The sequence below is a fragment of the Cherax quadricarinatus genome, chromosome 69, assembly GCF_038502225.1.
Source record: "Cherax quadricarinatus isolate ZL_2023a chromosome 69, ASM3850222v1, whole genome shotgun sequence".
In the NCBI taxonomy this organism is placed as follows: Eukaryota; Metazoa; Arthropoda; class Malacostraca; order Decapoda; family Parastacidae; genus Cherax; species Cherax quadricarinatus.
Window position 1 is genome coordinate 3,210,680 of NC_091360.1, and position 25,000 is coordinate 3,235,679.

Genomic DNA, 25,000 nt, shown 5'->3' on the forward strand with positions numbered 1-25,000 from the left:
TGTGTGTGTTTAAAGAACATAGCACAATACCGTGACTGGAACAATACCCGAATAACCCGCACATAGGATAGAGGAGCTTACGACGACGTTTCGGGCCGACTTGGACCATTAATTGGCCATACCATGTGTGTTTGTGTACGTTTCTTTTTCGCAAAGTTTGTTACATTTGCGATTTATTTTATAAATATTTTCTTCACAATAGAAGGTAACTTAGAGAGGCTGCTACATTCTGCGCAGGAAAACAACGTAAATTCTTTGTATCCAAACGGAAATTCAGAAAATATTACTGAAACTTCTCGTACTGACTTCAGAATTTGTATAGACCTTATGGGTAGAAGAAGTCAAAGAAAGTCATTGTGGTTTATTTTAGTTTAATAATATTTATTTCTACGAGTGCATGTACAAGGTATACAGGTCTAGGTAACATCAATGACATTACCATATAGAAAACCCCTTGTTATACAGAGCATTTCGGGCAAATTAGGTCAATTTTGTCCCAGGATGCGACCCACACCAGTCGACTAATACCCAGGTACCTATTTTATTGATGGGTGAACACTGGACAACAGGTATCTTAATTAAACACTTCCTAATGTTTCAATCCATACCGGAGATCGACCTCCGGACCTCAGGGTGTGAGCCGAGTACTCAAGCAATCGAGCTACGGAATATCTTTAGGCACTTTTGTGCTCTTTCCCAGGAAACTATGTACAACAGGCGGCTAACACCTAAGTATCTACTAACTGCAAGGTGAACAGGGGACAGAGATATAAGGAAACAAGGCAATAGTCTCCAGTTGCCCCCGGTTCAAACCCGAGTCCCTGTCTTGTGAGCCGCGGGCTCTACCACTAAGCCACTCTAATTTACCATAAATTACATATATTTATATAATATAACCGTATTGTTTTGAAACAAACCTTAGAGTGGGTATATTATCACGTATAGGAATGTTGAAAAAGGTTTCAAAATAATTTTCGGCTCATATTTTATTATTAGGGTTGATAACAGATTTGTTCAAATGATAGCAGAGTTTATACTGCCCAGTCATAGCAGGGTATATAACTGCCCAGTCATAGCAGGGTATATACTGCCAAGTGATAGAAGGGTATATACTGCCAAGTGATAGAAGGGTATATACTGCCAAGTGATAGAAGGGTATGTACTGCCAAGTGATAGCAGGGTATATAACTGCCCAGTGATAGCAGGGTATATAACTGCCCAGTGATAGCAGGGTATATAACTGCCCAGTGATAGAAGGGTATATGCTGCCCAGTGATAGCAGGGCATATACTGTCCAGTGATAGGGTATATATTGCCCAGTGATAGAAGGGTATATGCTACCCAGTGAGGGAAGGGTATATACTGCCCAGTGATAGAAGGGTATATAATGCCCAGTGATAGGGTATATACCGCCCAGTGACAGAAGGGTATATACTCCCCAGAGATAGTAAGGTATACACTGCCGGCGACAGCAGGGTATATACTGCCCAGTGTTAGCAGGTATATATTGCCCAGTGATAGTAAGGTATACACTGTCCGGTGACAGCAGGGTATATACTTCCCAGTGATAGCAAAATGTATGCTGTCCAGTGATTGTAGGGTATATAATGCCCAATGAAGTTCGTTGATTATAATCCACTGGATTGCACGCTAGATACCTGTTATAGAAAGTTTAACTAGGATTGTTTTACTTGGAATACAAAGAAATTGTGGAAAAAAGCACCTGTGAACACTTAAGGACACTTAAAAGTATCCTGAACCGTAAGTGTCTTTTCCAACATCTTGTTAGTATCACCATATACTTTCTTACAAACAAATTGTTAATTCATCCGTAATTCATTTATGCACTTTATAAATTATTATTATATATTTTTTATTATTATTATAGAATTCAAAAATGTTGCCATATACTGTAGCGCTCATTGTTTAGTTTTGAAAAATTTTCAGTCTATTTCACTTCATCTTCCGTCAAAGAAATTAAAAACGGACGGATTAAAGGAACAGTGGTTTTAGGGACGTAGCTCTTATTCTCTTAAATAAATTCTGCAATAAATAACGAATAGCAACAATGATCTGAAAGACATGGTGATGTCAGTACTTCGGTCTGGCAAATAGGCTAGCAAATATACCGTCAATTCCTAAGCGTATACTTTGGATAGGTAAGTGTACTGACGATAAAGGATGTACAGCTTTAATGTAGAGAAACTCCTCACTACTCTCCCGTGTGGTGCGGAGCACCGTGATTATAGTTGCCACACGGCTATGAAAATGTTTTATAGTATCTGTAAATTTACTAGATCTACGCCGAATTTTCCTCCAGTCTCGTAGTCGATCCTCTGTTAGGTGTACACATTTGCTATGTGCTACGCAATCTATGGACTATCTATTGGTATATTTGGGATTTAGTCTGGTTAGACGCGCGCACTACCGCAACTGTTCAGTTACGCATTAAGGTTTATCGGTCTAGCACTGCATCACCACACCGTACGATAATTTACTCGCAACCACCAACCGAATTCTCCAACAAGCCTCTGGACACCTCTGAGACTCATTGTGTACGTAATTTTCCTTCGCTTGACTCATCCCATCTCTCTTATCTGAGAAAACTGCTGATTTATCTAAACCATAAATCACTAAACCATGTGGAATACATTTGGGCTCCTACAGGCAGACCTAAAAATAAATTAACTGCTTTATATGATTGTAGAATGTATATATTTACAAAAATATCATTACAATCATAATGCTATTAAGGAACGATAAATATTTTATATAAATGACAACATGGGGTTCTTGGTTCACAGTGGCCGTCTGTGTGACGTCAAGGGTTCTTCTAGGACTAGTTTTTAGTTCCATGGCGAATGAACAGAGGTAGTTCTGTCCAGATAGAGACCATCCTCATAACAGACAGCATTTGTGTTTATAAGATAATCAAGTTGGGTGACTGCTTAACGAGTTTTAAACAGCGCTCGCCGGGTCCCATTTTCTGCTTGCTTAGCAAAACATTTTATCATCTTTATTTTATACTTCATTTCTTGGTATTGTGGTATGTTATACTTGGTTTATCTTTATTGATAGAGAACAATCTAATCCGAAATAGAATTTGCGAGGATAGGTTGCCAGTTGCCCCATCCTACTGTCGGGGTGAACCAACCTGGCACGCCACGCATGCATTCCCTTATGATTTCGACCATTAAAACGTCGGTTTTTTTTACATTAATTTATGTAAACCCGCCAAAAATGTTTACATCTAAAATAGCATATAGAAAAACATTATGAAATTAGCTTACATTTATAGTGTGTATGTATATAGATAAACTAGGCATTTATATACACTATATAAATTCTAGTTTTGAAAGTATTTTTCACATTCATTGCTTTAGTTTGTGACAAGTTCAAATTATAAGGGATTATGATATATAATTAAAGTTTGATTATTCTTGTGATTTTATTCAGAAATATTATGACTGGAATTTTAATTTTGGTGCGAGTCTTTGAGAACTAAAATCAATTGTTACTTTGTGTGTGGGTACTGGACGCAGTTATTTTGTGAGTGGGCACTGAAAGTAATTGTTACTTTGAGTGGGTGCTGGAAAAAAAAACTTACTTTGCGATTGGGTACATGAGACAATAGCTATAATGGAAACTTTAACTGAAAGCTGTTTTGTGAGTCTCGTGAGTGGTGAAATATAAGTATTTTTTTTTACTCTAAGAGTCATGTGAGTGGGTACTAGAAGTTATTGTTGCATTGTGAGTTGGCACCGGAGGCAGTTGCTGCTTACCGAGTCTTGTGAGTGAGTGCTGGTAGGAAATGCTATTGTGTGTTTTTTTTTTTTATGGGTGGGTGTTTAGGCCTCTTACATTTTATCAGTTTTCTTGAGCGAGTTCTGGAGGCAATTATATCTGTATTAGTGCATACAGTTGTTATTTTGTGAATCTGGTGAATGGGTGCTGACCGCAGCTGTAGCTGTCTATCCTTGTGAGTGGGAACTGCCGGGAAGTGTTGCATTGTGAGCCGCAGACAATTGCTGCTTTAATAGTCACTTTATAGCTTCTGAGCTGATGCATCAGTACTGTCCTAACCTCACAATCATATAGCCTAATGGCAAAAGTCTCCTATAAAATAATTCCTCGCCCCTTTCATTTTGCTGTTTATAATCGCTATACCGTGCTTAAAATGCATTAAAAATGTATGTTATTTTTACTCTGTTTTATAATGGTGTCAAATGTACAATATGGGTAGTTTATGCTCTAATATAAATTTCCCTTCGACACACCGACAATAAAGAATGGTATAATGTATGTCGTGTTTTCCCTTTTATGTGGATGTTGTATTTACTTACGAATATTCTCTCCTTAAGAATGTTCATTTATGTGTTATGAGCATTATGTAGATATTATACAAATCAGTGTTTACTTGGAATGGTTCTGAATTTGACTCCTCTTAAATATGAATATATTTAAGATTACAAATGTTTATCTGAACATAACATTACAATGTAAAACATAACATTCATCATATATACGTGGGCATTAGAACTGCCCAGCATCATAACCCTAAGACGCGAAGGAAAATGCTCATTTTGAGGTAGCTCTATCTCCATGAGAGAATTACTCTTACAGGACAGTATAATCACCTCACCCTCGGAGGGACCAGTCGAGGAGGAAGGAGAAGATCAAGTGGAGAAAATCGTCGTAGGAGAGGTGGAGGATGAGCACAGTGAAGTGACCTCTAAGGTCTCTGTATCCATGAAGAACCACAACCTTGTGGTGGAGGTGGAAGGTGCACCCAGCATCTCCGAGACACCAACCATCACAGAAAATGGGAAAACTCACCACCTTACGGAGGTAAATAGATGGGATCTCATAACGCATTTGCAGTTAATGATATACAGATTAATATAATCATAACTAAGAGCTAAACCAATGATATACAGAATTTGGGATAACTCTTGTCGAATTATTTCATGTGCTTAGCGCTCTTTCTTGTCTATATTCACAAATTACAAAATTGCACGTATGTATGTATCTGTGTTTAATCCTTAAGCTTGCGCAAGTAAATCGTGCCATCTGTACTTTTCTTATTCTCATTATTCTCTTCGTTCATTCTCAGTCTTCTCTTTTTCTCATTATTCTTTCACATTCTCCATGTCCCTCATTCACCTACTCTCATTCGCTCTTTTTCATTCTCGTGTCCTCTCTCATTCTCCTCTTACAGTCTTTAAATTATTCTACCCTCTAATCCTAGTTATCCTCTATTCTCTCTATTATTATTCTTGTTTTTAAGTCTTGCTTTCTTTCATTCTGATGATTCTAGTTCTCTCTCATTGCTTATTCTCTCCAATTATTTCTTTCTAGTTTTCCAGCTCAGTTTTCTTATCCTTGAACTCCTCCTGTGTTGTGATTCGTATAGAGACAAAGACACGACAGAGTAAGCTTTCACTCGGACACCGCTTCGCTCTCCATAGAGCTTTATCAAATTATAAAGCTCTGCACCGAGAGAAACTCACCTAGAAAAGCTTGGTATGGATCATGTGACTGTGTCCTCATAGTTGCCGGAAACACGCCATTTCACCCAGGCTGACACACATTTCTCCTTTCAGGCGCAGGTAGAGCCCCGAGTCTCAACTATAGCAGGGGACATGCTGAAAACTCTGCATCTGCCGGGTACTGGTGAAATCGGCAGTAAGTAATATTACCTCCCATCTCTTGTGCCTTCAATAACATATAACACAGGTGGTACAAATCTTCCAAATAATATTTTCTTGACCTTGAAGAGTACACTGGATATTCTTACAATTAGTGTGAGACTTTCTGGTTTGATATTATTTTCCTTCATCTTAGGATTTAGCCATGCACCTTATATATTTGATTTCATGAATGCTCCCAGATTAAACTAAGTTGCACTAACCACGCTTATTTTTAATAGAGCTTTGTGATTTTGCCTGTTTATCTAGAATAAAATGCTTCGAAAAAAGTGCATATGCATTCTGTTTGAAGGTCAGTGAATTTCATTTACAAAGTCTTAGTTAAGAACCAACGGGTCTCGAGAAGATATATTTACCATATAGGTCAATGTATAGAAAAGTCCATAGAATTTAGAGTTATAAAATATAACAAGATTTATAGTATATTTTGGCTCGTATGTGGAGACAGTAAAACAAATCTATTAATGCCAAATTTCGGTCTCAACATGATGCTTTTCTCCTTAAACTAAAAAATTTTTTTATTGTAATTTGTTTTATGGTAAAAATGTCCTTTTTATTCGGTAACTGTAAATCGAGTTAATTTATTTTTAATTATTTTATCAACATTCAGCTAAGTAAAATAGAATGAAACAACATGTAAATGATGCCACAGAAAAATTCTGTGAATAATCCATGATAACTATGAAGAAACACACTACAGTTATTTCACAGAAATCAATTTAATAAAATTGTCCCATTAAAACTTAAACAACATAAAAATCAAGAGAAAAATTCCTTTGAGGAAATCACATCAGCACTAAAAATTCAAGAGAGAAACTAGAGGATGCTTTGCTAAGTTTTTTTTTTATATTTTATTAAAAAAGTACATCACAGCACATAAAAATAACTAACAAAACAAGCCTTATCTGTCAACAAATGTAATAAGCTTTCCATGGCCATATAATACCACATACGAATGTAATAATTATACATCATGTAACAAATATCTAAGGAAAACACAAACAGTAACCAAAGTAAGGATAGAATTTATACATGCTATGTTGCGGACTTCTACACAAGCTGCGACTGATTTAGAAATATATCGAAAACTATGTTAAAGAGAAGGAATATTTGATATTCGCAAACAGGATAGAAGACAGCGACACTGATAATGTAACTTGTGGAAACTTATTCCACGAAACGTTTTTTAGTGTATAATCTTTAAGAGCCCTTAATCTACCCACTTACTTAACATTTGTACATAATATTTGTTCTTCTAGGAAGATTTACATAGGCACACAAGTAGTAAATAACCATAGGAATTATTAATACAGTTTTAGGACCTAAAATAGTTAAGAATAGGTCAAATATAATAGTATTAGATAGCCAACGTTTCAAATTCGAATGAAGTCAATTAGAAGATGTCAGCTAGAGCAGTTGAAGCTCGGATTCCATCAAGAGCTGAAGTGACTCATGAACAGCCAGGAAGCCAGCATAACTTACTTGGATAGAGGAACTAATATATTGAACAATGAAGCTTCCTCAAACACCAAGGATCCCTACTAGTATCCAGACAGGCCCTAGCGAACTGGATCTACGTTTATGTCAGCATTATTGGCCAATTTATCTGCTGAAGCATCGTGAAAACGTTTGCTGGGAGATTTTGACGGATGTACAAAAACCAGCCATTACAATTCTCACGTCACAGATATGTGGAATTTTCTTGCACGAGCCACTGGCGTGCCTGAGTTAATAACTCGGGATGTCTGTGTCAACAGTCTTAGCTAAATTTGCTGCACGCTAGGAGACAATTAGCACAAAAATCCACAGTTGGTCCTTCAAACTGGATGTGGTACAGCTGGTTTAGCAGTCAGATGGTCTTAACCTAGCTAGACCACAATTACGTACCAGTAACGAACCAGTCGCACAAAAATCCACACATCTTATTTCATTCTCATGACGAGGGCTCGTTCATACAAACTAGCGTGTGATGCTGCTACAACTCTTGCACTTAGTAAAATATCAAGATTTAGATTTCTTCAGGTGGGGATAAAAAGAAGGATATTACCTTTTTCTTTCATTTTTTTAAGATAATATCTTATTGCTTCGTAGAATCTAACACATATTAGGCGAGAAAATTGTTTTATTTGCAATATAATAAAAATACATTCAGTTCTGCACAGGAGAAGTGTGACACACTATCCTGTGGACATAGAGTACACACACTCCTTCCTCTGATAAGACTACATAGATTTATCATCCTAGTATTTTATAAACCTAAGAATCATAGGTAAATCTGTCATATGAAAGGTGCTTACACAAATAACCCGCACATAAAAGAGAGAAGCTTACGACGACGTTTCGGTCCGACTTGGACCATTGACAAAGTCACACAGTGTGACTTTGTCAATGGTCCAAGTCGGACCGAAACGTCGTCGTAAGCTTCTTTTATGTGCGGGTTATTTGTGTATCGTTCCAGTCACGGTATTGTGCCTTTTTTGTTATTTAAAGGTGCTTATATTAAACAATGAGAAGTGATAAATCACATGTACTGAAATTCGAAATACTATTAAAATTGACTGGTATATTTCGGCCTCAGTCAAAGCCTCTCTTTAGGAGAAGAGGGTGTCTGAGGCCGAAGTATACAGATTTTTTCTCTATCCGAGATTCAGTTTCCTGTCCAAATGGTTTCTCACTTTTCGTATGAAGATGTCATCGAAGGTAATGATGGGTTGTTTTGTTAATAGCTTAAAGTCTATAAACTGTATAGAAGGTTAATGAAGCTGCATGGAATTTGGTCACTCTAACCCATAGATGCTTCAGTCCCTAAAATAGGGATTAAATTAATTTCTTAGCATATATAGTGAGAGATGAACTTCTCAGTGTATATAGCCTTGCATCTGAAGTAATATTTGCTAATCGTATGAGTTTAGTTTCTGCCATTTTTATAGTATTCACTTATATATATATATATATATATATATATATATATATATATATATATATATATATATATATATATATATATATATATATATATATATGTGTGTGTGTGTGTGTGTGTATGTCGTGCCGAATAGGTAAAACTTGTGATTTTGGCTTCAATAGCAATGTTCATCTTGCCGAAAAAAAGCAAGCGAAAATTTGGGCATCCATTTCACAAAAAATCACTCTGAACTTAACGAAAAAATATATTTCATTGTGTTTGTTTATTAATAAATTATTGTAAACTTATCTAAAATATATTTAGTTGGATTAGGCTAAATTAAATTGCGCTTTTATAATAAGGTTAGGTAAGTTTTCTAAGGTTCTTTCGGTACAATATTATTAATTTTTACGTTAACATAAATGAAAAGAAATATGTCTTGAAACGTATAAGAGAAAATTTTAGAAAAGACTTAATTTTAAATGAGTTCTTACTAACTGACCAGTTTTATGTATTCAGCACTACATATTGTATGTATATATATATATACAATATGTAGTGCTGAATACATAAAACTGGTCAGTTAGTAAGAACTCATTTAAAATTAAGTCCTTTCTAAAATTTTCTCTTATACGTTTAAAGATATATTTTTTTCATTAATGTTAGTGTAAAAATTTTTAATTTTGCTCCAAAAGAATCTTAGAAAACTTACCTAACCTTATTATAACAAGAACAATTTATTTTAGCCTAACCCAACTAAATATATTTTAGATTTGTTTACAGTAATTTAATACTAAACAAACACAGTGAAATATATTTTTTCCGTTAGGTTCAGAATGATTTTGGCGAAATTATTGCATACACAAATTTTCGCTTGTCCTATATGGCAAGATGAGCGTTGCTATTTAAGCCAAGATCGCAAGTTCTGCCTATTCGGCACGACATATATATATATATATATATATATATATATATATATATATATATATATATATATATATATATATATATATATATATATTATATATATATATATATATATATATATATATATATATATATAAATTTTTGCTTTTAAATTTTGAGTGATTTTGATGAATTGTGTTTATATATAATTTGTATAATTTTGTCTATCTGCAATGAGAGTAATTTCACGGCGGTTATATTGTATTCTTCATTTTATGCATATGTTTCAGTTAACTCCCTACTTCAGAAAGGAGTAATAACAGGTGAGCCTTCACAACAGCAGCTCCTGACCTCTACGAGCAGGAGTGACCTATGGACTTGGTTTCTCCTTCATTTCATAGTTTACCCATTTTTTATATAGATCTTTCAGTAACTTATTAGATTTTTAACAAATTCATTATAACAGAGAAAATGTCAGAAAAGATAATATCTATTCAGTTTTTTATATATTCAGTAAATAGTTATCTGCAGTGCTGAATCACTCATGTGGTTAAGCGCTTTTTTTTTTTAAATATATTGATGGAGAGTATCATGTTCATAAGGTCATTCTGGCTCTCTGCGTCAAGATTGAGGTCAGAGGTCGACTAGTAATCCCCAGATGTTGACGTTCTCTTTCTACAAGAATTTTTCTCAGTGTATCCCAGATTTTTACCTCCGTCTTCCTTAGGTATTATTCTGTGTTTCCAAGAAGATCCGAAGACTTTACCTCTCCCTACATCAGTGATAGATATTTTTGTAGAATACCGTGGAAGGCCTTATCATCGATTTTTTACATAGATTTTTTCAAAGAGAATTTGCATCTTTTTCATGAATTTTGAGGCCTTTCTATGTTTTTTGCTCCTAGTTCTCCTGTAGTATTATGACTTTGTTCGTCTCCAGCAATGTGTCCCTTGCCTCTCTATTCCTCAATGGCACAATTTTCTTGGTGTCTTTAGCCTACTTTCTAGTTAAAAATGCAGTATTTGGTGACTATATTAGGCTATATTGGAGCCGTTGTTGTAAGGTCTGTCGTCCCACTAACTGTGTTAAATGTTCATCGTTTCTCTTCAACACGTTATCAACCAGCTTAAGTAGAACCATATACGTTCCATAAACTATTAATGTACTACCATTTCAGTGTTAATTAAGGATACGATTAATTAGAATCAGATATGTTTTACATGTGAATGTCCACGAAAGGTTGTTCACAATAAATAATCTGAATCTGATTGTTAATCAACCTGTTATGAAAACTCGGTATTCTAATTAATCGGGTTCTATTACGTAGAATGTTTTTGAAGCCATTAAAGTGTACTATACTTGAGCAAGCATTAAATTATAAGCATGAATTACTTACCGTGGTGTTATCTACATAGTCATCATTTCGAAGTTTGTAAAATAATAATTAGTAATAACGAAATTATAAAAGTAATAAAAATATTAAATTATAATATAATATAATATATATATATATATATATATATATATATATATATATATATATATATATATATATATATATATATATATATATACATGCAAAACAACCTCTCTGAAAGAATAGAGAAATTCCAAGAGCTTTCGTGACTACTCACATTATCAAGGAACTATCATAGTTCCTAGATAATGTGAGTAGTCACGAAAGCGCTTGGAATTTCTCTATTCTTTCAGAGTGGTTGTTTTGCATATTTTGAAATCACCTGTTTACTGTGATCTTATTGCATATATATATATATATATATATATATATATATATATATATATATATATATATATATATATATATATATATATATATATATATATATATATATATATATATATATATATATATATATATATATATATATATATATATATATATATATATATATATAATTATATATATATAATTATTGTTAATAATATGCTTAGTATACTTTTTTACACTTATATTAAAACTAAAAAGGTGTATAAACACCAGATATTGTACTTATTGCAGTGTATATGATTTTGTTTATAGTTTGTTTATTGACTGACCAGTCCTTAATGGCCCTCGTGTAGACCAAAGGCCTCAGACCTGTCAGAAGTAAATCTAAGCCCACTGACGAAAAAAATTGTCAAAGTTTAATACTGTTTTTTTTTTCTTTTTAATTTTTAATGATGTTGCGTTTCAATATATATGACACAAAGATAATGAGGTAATTTAAATATTCAGAAAAAAATTAATCTTGCGATATATATGTTGTAACTTGTGATTTTCAAAATATCTAGTTAAACTAAAATTTTCAATTTATCTAGTTAAACTAATATTATTTTCACAATACATAGTGATTCCATCGTGATTACGATTTCTAAACGTCTACGATAACTGCTTTCAAAATAAGTGTTTGTCACTTTCATAATACCCAGCATCTGTGTCAAACCCTCTGGTGTAAGGTTCAAAATATGCAGTGTTGAGTCTTTGTTTGGCGACCAGCAAGCCCAGAAAAACTCCATGTACCTCTCTCACAATATGGGCGCTTCTCACGACTTCTTTACTCAGGAACAACAGTGGGACACGTCAATCCAAAGCGGCTTTAAGCGTTGGTGGTAGAGGAAGGAGGGAAGAGGAGTTGGGGCCTGTACTTGGTGGTAGCCCTGGTGCGATTATCACCACTGCCTGCCTCTATTACCACCTCTACCACCACCACTGCCTGCCTCTACCACCGCCACTATCTGCCTCTACCACTACCACTATCTGCCTCTACCACCACCACTATCTGCCTCTACCACCACCACTATCTGCATCTACCACCACCACTATCTGCCTCTACCACTACCACTATCTGCCTCTACCACCACCACTATCTGCCTCTACCACCACCACTACCTGCCTCTATCTTCCACCAATATCTGCTTCTACCACCACTGCCTGCTTCTACTATCACCACCACCACTACCAGCCTCTTCCACCACTACCAACTTCTACCAACACCACTTCCAGCTTATACCAGCACCACTACCTGCTTCCACCAACACCACTACCTGCTTCTACCAACACCACTACCTGCTTCTACCAACACCACTACCTACTTCTACCAACAAGACTTAAAGCTTCTACCAACACCACTACCTGCTTATACCAACACCACTTCCTGCTTCTACCAACACCACTACGTGCTTCTACCAACACCACTACCTCCTTCTACCAACACCACTACCTCCTTCTACCAACACCACTACCTCCTTCTACCAACACCACTACCTCCTTCTACCAACACCACTACCTCCTTCTACCAACACCACTACCTCCTTCTACCAACACCACTACCTCCTTCTACCAACACCACTACCTCCTTCTACCAACACCACTACCTCCTTCTACCTACACCACTACCTGCTTCTACCAACACCACTACCTGCTTCTACCAACAACACTACCTGCTTCTACCAACACCACTACCTGCTTCTACCAACACCACTACCTGCTTCTACCAACACCACTACCTGCTTCTACCACCACCACTACCTCCTTCTACCACCACCACCACTACCTCCTCCTACCACCACCACTACCTCCTTCTACCACCACCACTACCTCCTTCTACCACCACCACTACCTGCTTCTACCAACACCACTACCTGCTTCTACCAACACCACTACCTGCTTCTACCAACAACACTACCTGCTTCTACCAACACCACTACTTGCTTCTACCAACACCACTACCTGCTTCTGCCAGCACCACTACCTGCTTCTGCCAGCACCACTACCTGCTTGCACCAGCACCACTATCTGCCTCTACCAGCACCACTACCTGCTTCTACCAACACCTCTACCTGCTTCTACCAACACCACTACCTGCTTCTACCAACACCACTACCTGCTTCTACCAACACCACTACCTGCTTCCACCAGCACCTCTACCTGCTTCCACCAGCACCTCTACCTGCTTCCACCAGCACCTCTACCTGCTTCCACCAGCACCTCTACCTGCTTCCACCAGCACCTCTACCTGCTTCCACCAGCACCTCTACCTGCTTCCACCAGCACCTCTACCTGCTTGCACCAGCACCTCTACCTGCTTGCACCAGCACCTCTACCTGCTTGCACCAGCACCTCTACCTGCTTGCACCAGCACCACTACCTGCTTGCACCAGCACCACTACCTGCTTGCACCAGCACCCCTATCTGCCTCTACCAGCACCACTATCTGCCTCTACCAGCACCACTATCTGCCTCTACCAACACCACTACCTGCCTCTACCAGCACCACTACCTGCTTCTACCAACACCACCGCTTCCTACCTCTACCACCAACACAATCACAATGAACCTTTAATGCTGCCACAACCAACTTAATGTTAACACCACCTCCACCATCAGCGTCTAATGCTATCACCACCACAACCTGTCTACCACTACTACCACAACCTGCTTCCACCACAACTACCTGACTCTTACATCACTAAAAACCACCATTATCTGCCTCTACCATTACCACCACCTTCCTCTACCACCACTATCGCCACCACCTTCCTCTACCACCACTATCGCCACCACCTTCCTCTACCACCACTATCGCCACCACCTTCCTCTACCACCACTATCGCCACCACCTTCCTCTACCACCACTATCGCCACCACCTTCCTCTACCACCACTATCACCACCACCTTCCTCTACCACCACTATCGCCACCACCTTCCTCTACCGCCACTATCACCACCACCTTCCTCTACCGCCACTATCACCACCACCTTCCTCTACCGCCACTATCACCACCACCTTCCTCTACCACCACTATCACCACCACCTTCCTCTACCGCCACTATCACCACCACCTTCCTCTACCACCACTATCGCCACCACCTTCCTCTACCACCACTATCGCCACCACCTTCCTCTACCGCCACTATCACCACCACCTTCCTCTACCACCACTATCACCACCACCTTCCTCTACCACCACTATCACCACCACCTTCCTCTACCACCACTATCACCACCACCTTCCTCTACCACCACTATCTCCACCACCTTCCTCTACCGCCACTATCACCACCACCTTTCTCTACCACTACTATCACCACCACCTTTCTCTACCACCATGACCTGACAGCTCTACACGGGGTAAAATATTGACCAGATAAACGCAAGGCCATGGGATAACTGACCCCGGATACCTCCTTCAGATATTTAAACATTTTGATATGGCGCTTACTGTTTGCTTTCCCTGCGACCTCCGAATTTCAGAGAGGGCTCTTGATCCAAGGAATTGAACTTTTCCTTCACTTCCTTGGATCAAACCTAACCATTGTCTGTATCAAATTAGGTTAAATTAACTGTAGATTATGAAATCTAATCGGAAAAAACTATAAGCATGAAAAACACCTGAACGTGAACTGTGTTGTCTCGCTGAAACACAAACCCAGTAACACAAGAGTGGTAGCACAAGTCTGGTAGCACAAGTCTGGTAGCACAAGTCTGGTAGCACAAGTCTGGTAGCACAAGTCTGGTAGCACAGGTCTGGTAGCACAGGTCTGGTAGCACAGGTCTGGTAGCACAGGTCTGGTAGCACAGGTCTGGTAGCACAGGTCTGGTAGCACAGGTCTGGTAGCACAGGTCTGGTAGCACAGGTCTGGTAGCACAGGTCTGGTAGCACAGGTCTGGTAGCACAGGTCTGGTAGCACAGGTCTGGTAGCACAGGTCTGGTAGCACAGGTCTGGTAGCACAGGTCTGGTAGCACAGGTCTGGTAGCACAGGTCTGGTAACACAAGTCTGGTAACACAAGTCTGGTAACACAAGTCTGGTAACACAAGTCTGGTAACACAAGTCTGGTAACACAAGTCTGGTAACACAAGTCTGGTAACACAAGTCTGGTAACACAAGTCTGGTAACACAAGTCTGGTAACACAGGCCTGGTAACACAGGCCTGGTAGCACAAGTCTGGTAGCACAAGTCTGGTAGCACAAGTCTGGTAGCACAAGTCTGGTAGCACAAGTCTGGTAGCACAAGTCTGGTAGCACAAGTCTGGCAGCACAAGTCTGGCAGCACAAGTCTGGCAACACAGGCCTAGTAACAGAAGCCTGATAACACGGGCCTATTAACACAGGCCTAGTAACACAGGCCTGGTAACACAGGCCTAGTAACACAAGCCTGGTAACACAAGCCTGGCAACACAAGCCTGGCAACACAAGCCTAGCAACACAAGCCTAGTAACACAAGCCTGGTAACACAAGCCTAGTAACACAAGAGAAAGCATAGTTATTGCAACATGAGAACACACAGACGTTTCTTGAACAGTGTTTGAAGAAAACCCACAAACACACACACACTGTGTAGAACAAATAAATGCCCGTGAAGACAAATTAGAGAATATATCTATGTTTCAAATATTTGGAGGTAGTGTAAGCGATATTTTAATTGTTTATCTCTTGGTTCTCGATCCAAGGAACTGCAGCTTCCCTTCCTCAGATCAATCCTGATTATCTTCCATTTCCCAGGCACTTACGACCCCTTTGGATCTTTCATGACTTATAAAAATACGATTTCCAAGGCGCTGCATGACTCCCCAGTGATTATGACAGCAAAATACGGAGCTTCTAATTCTCTTCTCTCTCTTATAGTGTATCTTAAGCGGAGTAAAAGTGAGAGAGTTCGGCCCAGGACCGCAGCGGAGGAAGGGGCGGGAGCGGCGGCGGCGGCGAGTGTGGGGGAGACCGTGGAGAGGGTCTCCCCACGCCCACACCACCGCCGCCTATCCATGGGTCATCACCCACGAGCCGCCCACCACCCCACACCACAACGGCTCGCAGTTGAGCCCGAGAATGGCAACTTTGGTCTCTCCACATCAGACCTCAGCCTCGATTCTAACAGTTCCTGCAACCCCAGCTACAAGTATGGCAACCAGGTGAGTGGTAGTGACTGAACGGGGTGAGTGAGTGAATCTTGATGACTGAGTGTAGATGAGTACAAGAGTTTTAGATGAGTGGGTGAAGGTGAGTGTAGATGAAGCTATGAAGATGAGTGTATTTAGGATTTTTCTAATTGGTGGATTCCCCTCAAGGAAGGTTCCTTGATGGTGGTGAGGGGCTCTTGATGTAGGGAATTGGATCTGTGCTCCAGTTCCCTGAATTAAGCCTGAATATCTTCCACATCCCACCACAGGCGCTGTATATTCCTACGGGTTCAGCGCTTCCCCCTTGATTATATAATAATTGGTGTAATGCGGAGACAAATTGTCTTCAAACTCGTGTTCATTGATGAGAGGAAACCTTAGAAGAAGGTACCAGAGTAGATGTCTAACAATGTATTGGGAAGGTCGTGGAAGAGTGGAGCAATCAGGGATGCTCATTCAGAAATACCAAGAGATTTGTATCCAGCTTACATTTTTAGTAGGAAAACTGGCAAACGTGCATAGGAAAACATCCATGTTGCTTTATGTAAGAGTATAGTAAATTCAAGGTAAGGGCAGGACTTGCATTTACTCAGCCAGGCATATTATAGTGGCCTTGTCCTGACATTAAGCATAATATTTAGTGGAGGGGAAAAAAGACAGTAAATGGGCAGTGTTGTTGCTGTCATAGGCTTTAAATATTTAAGAAGTGAAGAGAATGGAAAAAAAATCTATTGACATTGTAGAAGAGAAATAATGATTTAGCAGGGCGTGTTATTTTAAATGACTCGCAGCAAAGGGCATTGGTGGCAGGCAAAGACACTGCGTTTACTTAGAAATCTTGATAGCAGTAAGGGAAAACAGTCAAGTTGGTTTGTGGAGATGGGAAATGCATGTTGAGAGCTGGACTTAGAGCGGTGTGGGTAGATGTAGAGGAGTGAAAATGTGCAGTAAAATGAGTGAGAGTCAGTTGAGTGGGGTGAATGGGAGTAGTTGAATGGGAGGTACTATTGACTACTGGGAGTAGTACAATACTACTCGTGTAGCAATAGATCTGTAACTAAAGCCCTCACTATATCACTCATGCTTCACATAGTTCAATGGGGCTAACCTTTCCCCATTTGAGACGCATATAAATATCATAATATTGCTTGCGCCAGCAGGTATCGTATGCAGGCGGGTACTACGGGTACCCGGTGAACCAGGGGTACCCGGTGACTGAGCGAGGCAGCAGAAGGATGCATTTGGTGGTTCCTCGCAGCAGTGGAGGAGGTGAAGACGCTTTGGGAATCCAGAGGGAGAAAGTAGATCGTAAGACATCTCTCCCGAACTCCATTGAAAACCAGCAAGGAGAAGTAAAGACCATCAGGTGAGAGAGTTTGTGTGGGAGGCACCACAGGAAAAAAATATATAATGTTTCTTAATTATTATAATCAAAAAGAAGCGCTAAGCCTACAAGGGTCGTACAGCGCAGCGGGGCAGGGAATAGTGCAGGATTATAGAGTAGCAAGGGTGGACAACAGAAGGAAAGTTAGAAAGGGCTGTGAAGAGCGCCAGAAGAAGGATCATCGAAGTTTGTGTATCAAAGCAGTTGCTGTTAAAAAGTCAACGAGAGAGTGAGTCAAAGGTGGGTCCCTCAGCAAGGAGGCAAAATAATGTTTCTTAAGTGCTTTCGAAATATATTTTCAAGAAATTCATGATTTCCTGTCTAGTTATTGCTCGAAATTATATATTTTTAATTCATAAGGAATACATAAAACATTTATAATGCTTAAAAACAATCATATATTGTATATAATTCTTTTTTAAAATTTTGTTCTTCTTATTTATGACTACTCACTGTGTGTGGGGGGGAGGGGCTCGCCTATTTATGACTGCAGGGCTCGAGTTTCAGCTCTTAGCACTTTCTGCTTACCAAATTTACTCCACTTCTTAACTACCCAGGTGTTCCACCACTCTGCTGATAATCTTCTCCATTACATTATATAGTATGCATGTCGGGTACACTAGCCTTTACATTAATGCTACCTATCAGTTCTCAAATACTCGGACAACATTTGATGTCTTCCACACCCTCTGTAAGTTGCCCAGTAACAAGTAGTTTGTAAATTTTAGCTAATGGGTCACACAGGGCTTTCGTGCCCACTCTAAGCACCCATGGAGAGACATTGTCTGGGCCCAATAACTTTGAAGTATCATGCTCGCTTAGTAATTTCTTTCCTTCTGTTGTGTGTTGTGTCCTGCTGAATTATTTCCTTTGACTGATATTTTTCTCTTTTTGCTTCAGAGAAAACCTTAAAGCCATTATTCAGCTTCTTACAAATTTTCTAGACATTTCTGGCGAGCTCTCTACTTTAGTTTTATTGAGGGCAGAGTTGACTGTCAATGCTGTTGATATTGTTCTGTTTAGTTCTGACTGAAAATCTCGCGTCTCTGTTTTCTGCCGTTAGTTACCATTTTGTCCTAGGTACATGTCGATTAGACACTAGGCCTGGTGTGTGTGTGTGTGTGTGTGTGTGTGTGTGTGTGTGTGTACTCACCTATTTGTACTCACCTATTTGTGGTTGCAGGGGTCGAGTCCTAGCTCCTGGCCCCGCCTCTTCACCGGTTGCTACTAGACCCTATCTCTCCCCGCTCCATGAGCTTTATCAAACCTCGTCTTAAAACTGTGTATGGTTCCTGCCTCCACTACGTCATTTTCTAGGCTATTCCACTGCCTTACAACTCTATGACTGAAGAAATACTTCCTACTATCTCTCTGACTCATTTGTGTCTTCAACTTCCAATTGTGGCCTCTTGTTTCTGTGTCCCCTCCCTGGAACATCCTGTCCTTGTCCACCTTGTCTATTCCATGCAGTATTTTATATGTCGTTATCATGTCTCCCCTGACCCTCCTGTCCTCCAGTGTCGTCAGGCCGATTTCCCTTAATCTTTCTTCATAGGACATTCCCCTTAGCTCTGGAACTAACCTTGTTGCAAACCTTTGTACTTTCTCTAGTTTCTTGACGTGCTTTATCAAGTGCGGGTTCCAAACAGGTGCTGCATACTCCAGTATGGGCCTGACATACACGGTGTACAGTGTCTTGAATGATTCCTTACTAAGGTGTCGGAATGCTGTTCTCAGGTTTGCCAGGCGCCCATATGCTGCAGCAGTTATCTGATTGATGTGTGCTTCCGGAGACATGCTCGGTGTTATACTCACCCCAAGATCTTTCTCCTTGAGTGAGGTTTGCAGTCTTTGGCCACCTAGCCTATACTCTGTCTGTGGTCTTCTGTGCCCTTCCCCTATCTTCATGACTTTGCATTTGGCAGGATTAAATTCGAGAAGCCATTTGCTGGACCAGGTGTCCAGTCTGTCCAGGTCTCTTTGAAGTCCTGCCTGGTCCTCATCAGATTTAATTCTCCTCATTAACTTCACATCATCTGCAAACAGGGACACTTCTGAGTCTAACCCTTCCGTCATGTCGTTCACATATACCAAAAATAGCACTTGTCCTAGGACCGACCCCTGTGGGACCCCGCTCGTCACAGGTGCCCACTGTGATACATCATTACGTACCATGACTCGTTGTTGCCTCCCTGTCAGGTATTCTCTGATCCATTGCAGTGCCCTTCCTGTTATATGCGCCTGATGCTCTAGCTTCTGCACTAATCTCTTGTGAGGAACTGTGTCAAAGGCCTTCTTGCAGTCCAAGAAGATGCAATCAACCCACCCCTCTCTCTCTTGTCTTACTTCTGTTATTTTATCATAAAACTCCAGAAGGTTTGTGACACAGGATTTGCCTTCCGTGAATCCGTGCTGGTTGGCATTTATACTCCTGTTCCGTTCCAGGTGCTCCACCACTCTCCTCCTGATAATCTTCTCCATAATTTTGCATACTATACACGTCAATGACACAGGTCTATAGTTTAGTGCCTCTTTTCTGTCTCCTTTTTTGAAAATGGGAACTACATTTGCTGTCTTCCATACCTCAGGTAGTTGCCCAGTTTCCAGGGATGTGTTGAAGATTGTGGTAAGTGGTACGCACAACATATCTGCTCCCTCTCTAAGGACCCATGGAGAGATGTTGTCCGGTCCCATTGCCTTTGAGGTATCGATGTCCCTTAGCAGTTTCTTCACCTCCTCCTCATCTGTATGTATGTCGTCCAACACTTGTTGGTGTATTCCTTGTTGGTGTCCCCATCTGGTCTGTCCCCCCAGAGTCCTTCCTGTCTCTACTGTAAATACTTCCTTAAATCTCGTGTTGAGCTCCTCACATACCTCTTGATCGTTTCTTGTGAGTTCTCCACCTTCTTTCCTCAGCCTTATCACCTGGTCCTTGACTGTTGTCTTCTTCCTAATGTGGCTATACAGCAGTTTCGGGTCAGATTTGACTTTCGATGCTATGTCGTTTTCATACTGTCACTGGGCCTCCCTCCTTATCTGCGCATACTCGTTTCTTGCTCTTCTACTAATCTCCTTGTTTTCCTGGGTCCTGTGCCTCCTGTACCTTTTCCATTCTCTGTTGCACTTAGTTTTTGCCTCCCTACACCTTCGGGTAAACCAAGGACTCGTCTTGGTCTTCCTATTATTTCTGTTTCCCTTGGGAACAAAACTTTCCTCTGCCTCCTTGCACTTTGTTGCCACATATTCCATCATCTCGTTTACTGATTTTCCTACCATTTCTCTGTCCCACTGAACCTCCTGCAGGAAGTTTCTCATACCTGTGTAGTCCCCCCTTTTATAGTTTGGCCTGTCCCCTTCCGTTCCTGTTACCTTCTCCACTTGTAACTACTATATAGTCAAAACTCAGAACCACATGATCGCTAGCTCCAAGGGGCCTCTCGTAAGTGATGTCCTCGATGTCTGAACTGCTCAGGGTGAACACAAGATCGAGTCTTGCTGGCTCGTCCTCCCCTCTCTCTCTGGTTGTGTCCCTGACATGTTGATGCATGAGGTTTTCAAGTACCACATCCATCATCTTGGCTCTCCATGTTTCGGGACCCCCATGTGGCTCCAGGTTTTCCCAGTCGATCTCCCTGTGGTTGAAATCACCCATTACCAGTAACTTTGCTCTGCTCGAGTGAGCTCTTCTTGCCACCTCAGCCAGTGTGTCCACCATCACCCTGTTGTTTTCTTCGTACTCCTCTCTTGGCCTCCTGCAGTTCTGTGGTGGGTTATACATCACTCCAATGACTACTTTATGTTCTCCGGACTGAATTGTACCTACAATGTAGTCTCTTTCTCCAATCATGTCCATGCCTTCCATTTCCTCAAATCCCCATTGGTGTTTTATGAGCAGTGCAACCCCTCCTCCCCCTCTACTCCTTCTATCTTTCCTCAGGATCTGATATCCTGTTGGGAAGATTGTGTCTGTTATTATCTCAGCGAGTTTTGTTTCTGTGACTGCTATGATGTCTGGGGATTTTTCACTGATTCTTTCATTCCACTCCTCATGTTTATTCGTTATTCCATCCGCGTTTGTGTACCAAACCTTTAGTTTCTTTTCTATCATTGTGGTCGTGCAAGTATATTGGGGTTGGGGGAGGGAGAGCCTTGGTGGGGGCCTATATGGGGCTGTGGTGTAGGTGGGGTATGTGTTGATGGGGGTGGGGTCAGAATGCCCATAAGGGACAGCTGTTGGGGTGAGGTTTGTGATATGGGGGTTGGTGGCAGACGGAACAGTGAGTGGGTTGGAGTATAGGTTGCTCAGTTGCGTTGGGAATGTCGCGGGTGGGGTCTGTTGGTGGGAGATTCTGTGGGGTGTGTTTGCCCTTCCTCCTGTGTCTGGGTCCTGCTCATTTTCATTGCTTCTCGTTCCTCCTTGCGTCTCTGTACCCTCTCTTTCAGTGTAGTCCTTTCTTCTTGTGTTCTGTCGCGGTCGAGGTATACTCTCTGGTACCCCTCTTTGTCTCTCAGTCTTGCTTTCTCTTGCAGAATCCTGATTCGAACTGATTCTTCCTTGAAAGTTACTCTGACAGGCCGTATCCTTCCACTCGCAAACCACCCAATTCTCTGAAAATTTGTCACCTGGGTCATGTTGCCCTCCCCTATTGTTTTCATGATGCCTTCAATCATTTTTTTCTCCTCCTGTTTTATTTCTTCAAAGTTGGCCCCCTTGGCTTCTTGGAGCCCGTACACAAAAACTGACCTCGCCCTTTCCTCCTCCCACTGAGTCTCCATCTGCTTCCTCTGAGGCATTTTGTTTCCTTCCATTGACATGTTCTTGCCTTCAGTCCCTGTCATATCTGAAACTTCTATTCTCAGTGGACTGTCTTTCCTGGCCAGCTGTCCCTTGCTACTGCAGTTGGCTGTTAGAACCTCTGCATATAACAAACCTTCATTGTCTTCGGACCTGTCGCTTGATCTTAGTGTGCTCATCGTCTTTTCCCTGGCCCCACGTGGGTCTGATAGGTCCTTCGTGTACGGCATGTCTCCGTTGTTGCTTACCATCCCCTTGTCTGCGCCTGACTTTGAATTTCCATCATTGTCTTCAGACCTGTCGTTTGATCTCAGTGTGCTCGTCGTCTTTTCCCTGGCCCCACGTGGGTCTGATAGGGCCTTCCTGTACGGCATGTCTCCGTTGTTGCTTACCATCCCCTTGTCTGCGCCTGACTTTGAATTTCCTGATGTCACGTCTGAATTGTCATTTGTCTCTCTAATCTGTTTCAGGCTTTGCAGTTTCTCTTCTAAGCACTGTATCCTAGCTTCTGCTGCTAAGACCTGTACTTCCCACTTCCTGCACTCTTCAGCTATCCGCTCCTCCATTTTCTTACCAAGCTCTACTATCTTCCTGTGTGTGTGTGTGTGTGTGTGTGTGTGTGTGTGTGATGTGTGTGTGTGATGTGTGTGTGATGTGTACGCTGTAGCTACCTTGCTTCTTGCAGTGGCAATCTTGCTTGTGTGTATGTGTACTCACCTATTTGTGGTTGCAGGGGTCCATTCATAGCTCCTGGCCCCGCCTCTTCATTGATCGCTACTAGGTCCTCTCTCTCTCCCAGCTCTATGAGCTTTATCATACCTCGTCTTAAAACTATGTATGGTTCCTGCCTCCACTACGTCACTTGCCAGACTGTTCCACTTCCTGACAACTCAGACTAAAGAAATAGTTTCTAACATCACTTTACTCGACTAATTGTGGTTGCAGGGGTCGAGACTCATCTCCTGGCCCCTGTGTGTGTGTGGGGGGGGGAGAGATTGGAAGACGTTTAAACTTTTCTAACAATTTGTTTATCTTCATCAGTTTGTCCCCGTCAAGGTCCGTGGCTCGCGGAGCCTTGAATAAGCAGTACTCCCTCCCGGCCAGCGCTCGCAACACCCGCTACATGCCTCGCCATCGACACTCCTTCCGCCACGACCGCCCACAGTACCAGCACCACGACCACGCCTTCGACCATCCACACGTCCGAACACACTCCGCCTCTCTCCATGCACCACACGAACACCGGCCGCACGTCACCCGAGAACTTCACTCACCTCGGCACGAATCCCCTCATCTGCCTCGTGAGCTGCACTCACCGAGGATCGAAAGTCCCCACTTACCCAGGGAACTACATTCACCGCGTCTGGAAACTGCCCCAGTGACACCAGTCATTGTAGATGAGGCGCAAGATAAGCCAACGTAGGGACGGAGAGGCCCAGGCGCCTTGTACGTTATTTACGAAGTGGATGAGAATTCGGAAGGTATTCCTCAAGAGGGTCATAGGCGTTATCTTAAGGAAAGTGCCGAGAAACAGAGTCTAGACACTTCTCAGTCCTATCACGGGAAAAGTGTGGATAAGTATTATGGGGAAAGTGCTGATGAATACCACGGAGAAAGTGCTGATGAATACCACGGAGAAAGTGCTGATGAATACCACGGAGAAAGTGCTGATGAATACCACGGAGAAAGTGCTGATGAATACCACGGAGAAAGTGCTGATGAATACCACGGAGAAAGTGCTGATGAATACCACGGAGAAAGTGCTGATGAATACCACGGAGAAAGTGCTGATGAATACCACGGAGAAAGTGCTGATGAATACCACGGAGAAAGTGCTGATGAATACCACGGAGAAAGTGCTGATGAATATCACGGAGAAAGTGCTGATGAATATTACGGAGGAATCACGGACGAGTATCGAGGTGAGAGTGCTGATGAATATTATGGAGAAAGCGCGGATGAATTTCACGAAGAGAGTGCAAGAGATTATTATAGTGAAAGTATGCGTGGATACCATAGAGAAAACCTGGATGAATATCAAGGAGAAAGTGCAAACGAATATCAAAGAGAAAGTGCAAATGAATATCAAAGAGAAAGTGTAAACAAATACCAGGGTAAGAATGGGGATAAATATTATGATGAAAGTGCTGATGTATATCGAGGGGAAATAGCTTATAAATCCGGCGATAATGCCCTCTCGCCATACAAAATGAATTACCCCTCACAATACGAGGGGGATTACCAGAGGGGATACCAAGTTACATATCCAGAGGAATATATCCAAGTATATCAAGAGGAATACACACAGATATATAAAGAAGAATTCACAGCATTTTACCAAAGCAAATATCCACATCAGTACCCCGTATTTTCTCCAATAAGATACCAGCCTCAGTATGGA

At 41.0% G+C, this 25,000-nt stretch overlaps 1 protein-coding gene across 2 annotated transcripts in view; it reads left to right on the plus strand.

The window, feature by feature from the left end:
* The first annotated feature begins 4,509 nt into the window (after positions 1-4,509).
* Positions 4,510-25,000, plus strand: part of LOC128701900 (uncharacterized) — a 21,231-nt gene continuing 740 nt past the window's right edge. Inside the window, exons 1-5 of one of the 2 annotated variants that reach the window (XM_070099816.1) lie at positions 4,510-4,848; positions 5,604-5,685; positions 16,149-16,432; positions 17,578-17,786; positions 23,641-25,000. The exon at positions 23,641-25,000 is cut by the window's right edge and continues 740 nt beyond it. In XM_070099816.1, the coding sequence (XP_069955917.1) occupies positions 4,603-4,848; positions 5,604-5,685; positions 16,149-16,432; positions 17,578-17,786; positions 23,641-24,022 (1,203 nt within the window). In that variant the 5' untranslated portion in view covers positions 4,510-4,602 and the 3' untranslated portion in view covers positions 24,023-25,000. The remainder of the gene's footprint in view (positions 4,849-5,603; positions 5,686-16,148; positions 16,433-17,577; positions 17,787-23,640) is intronic. The other variant, XM_070099817.1, reaches the window with a different exon arrangement.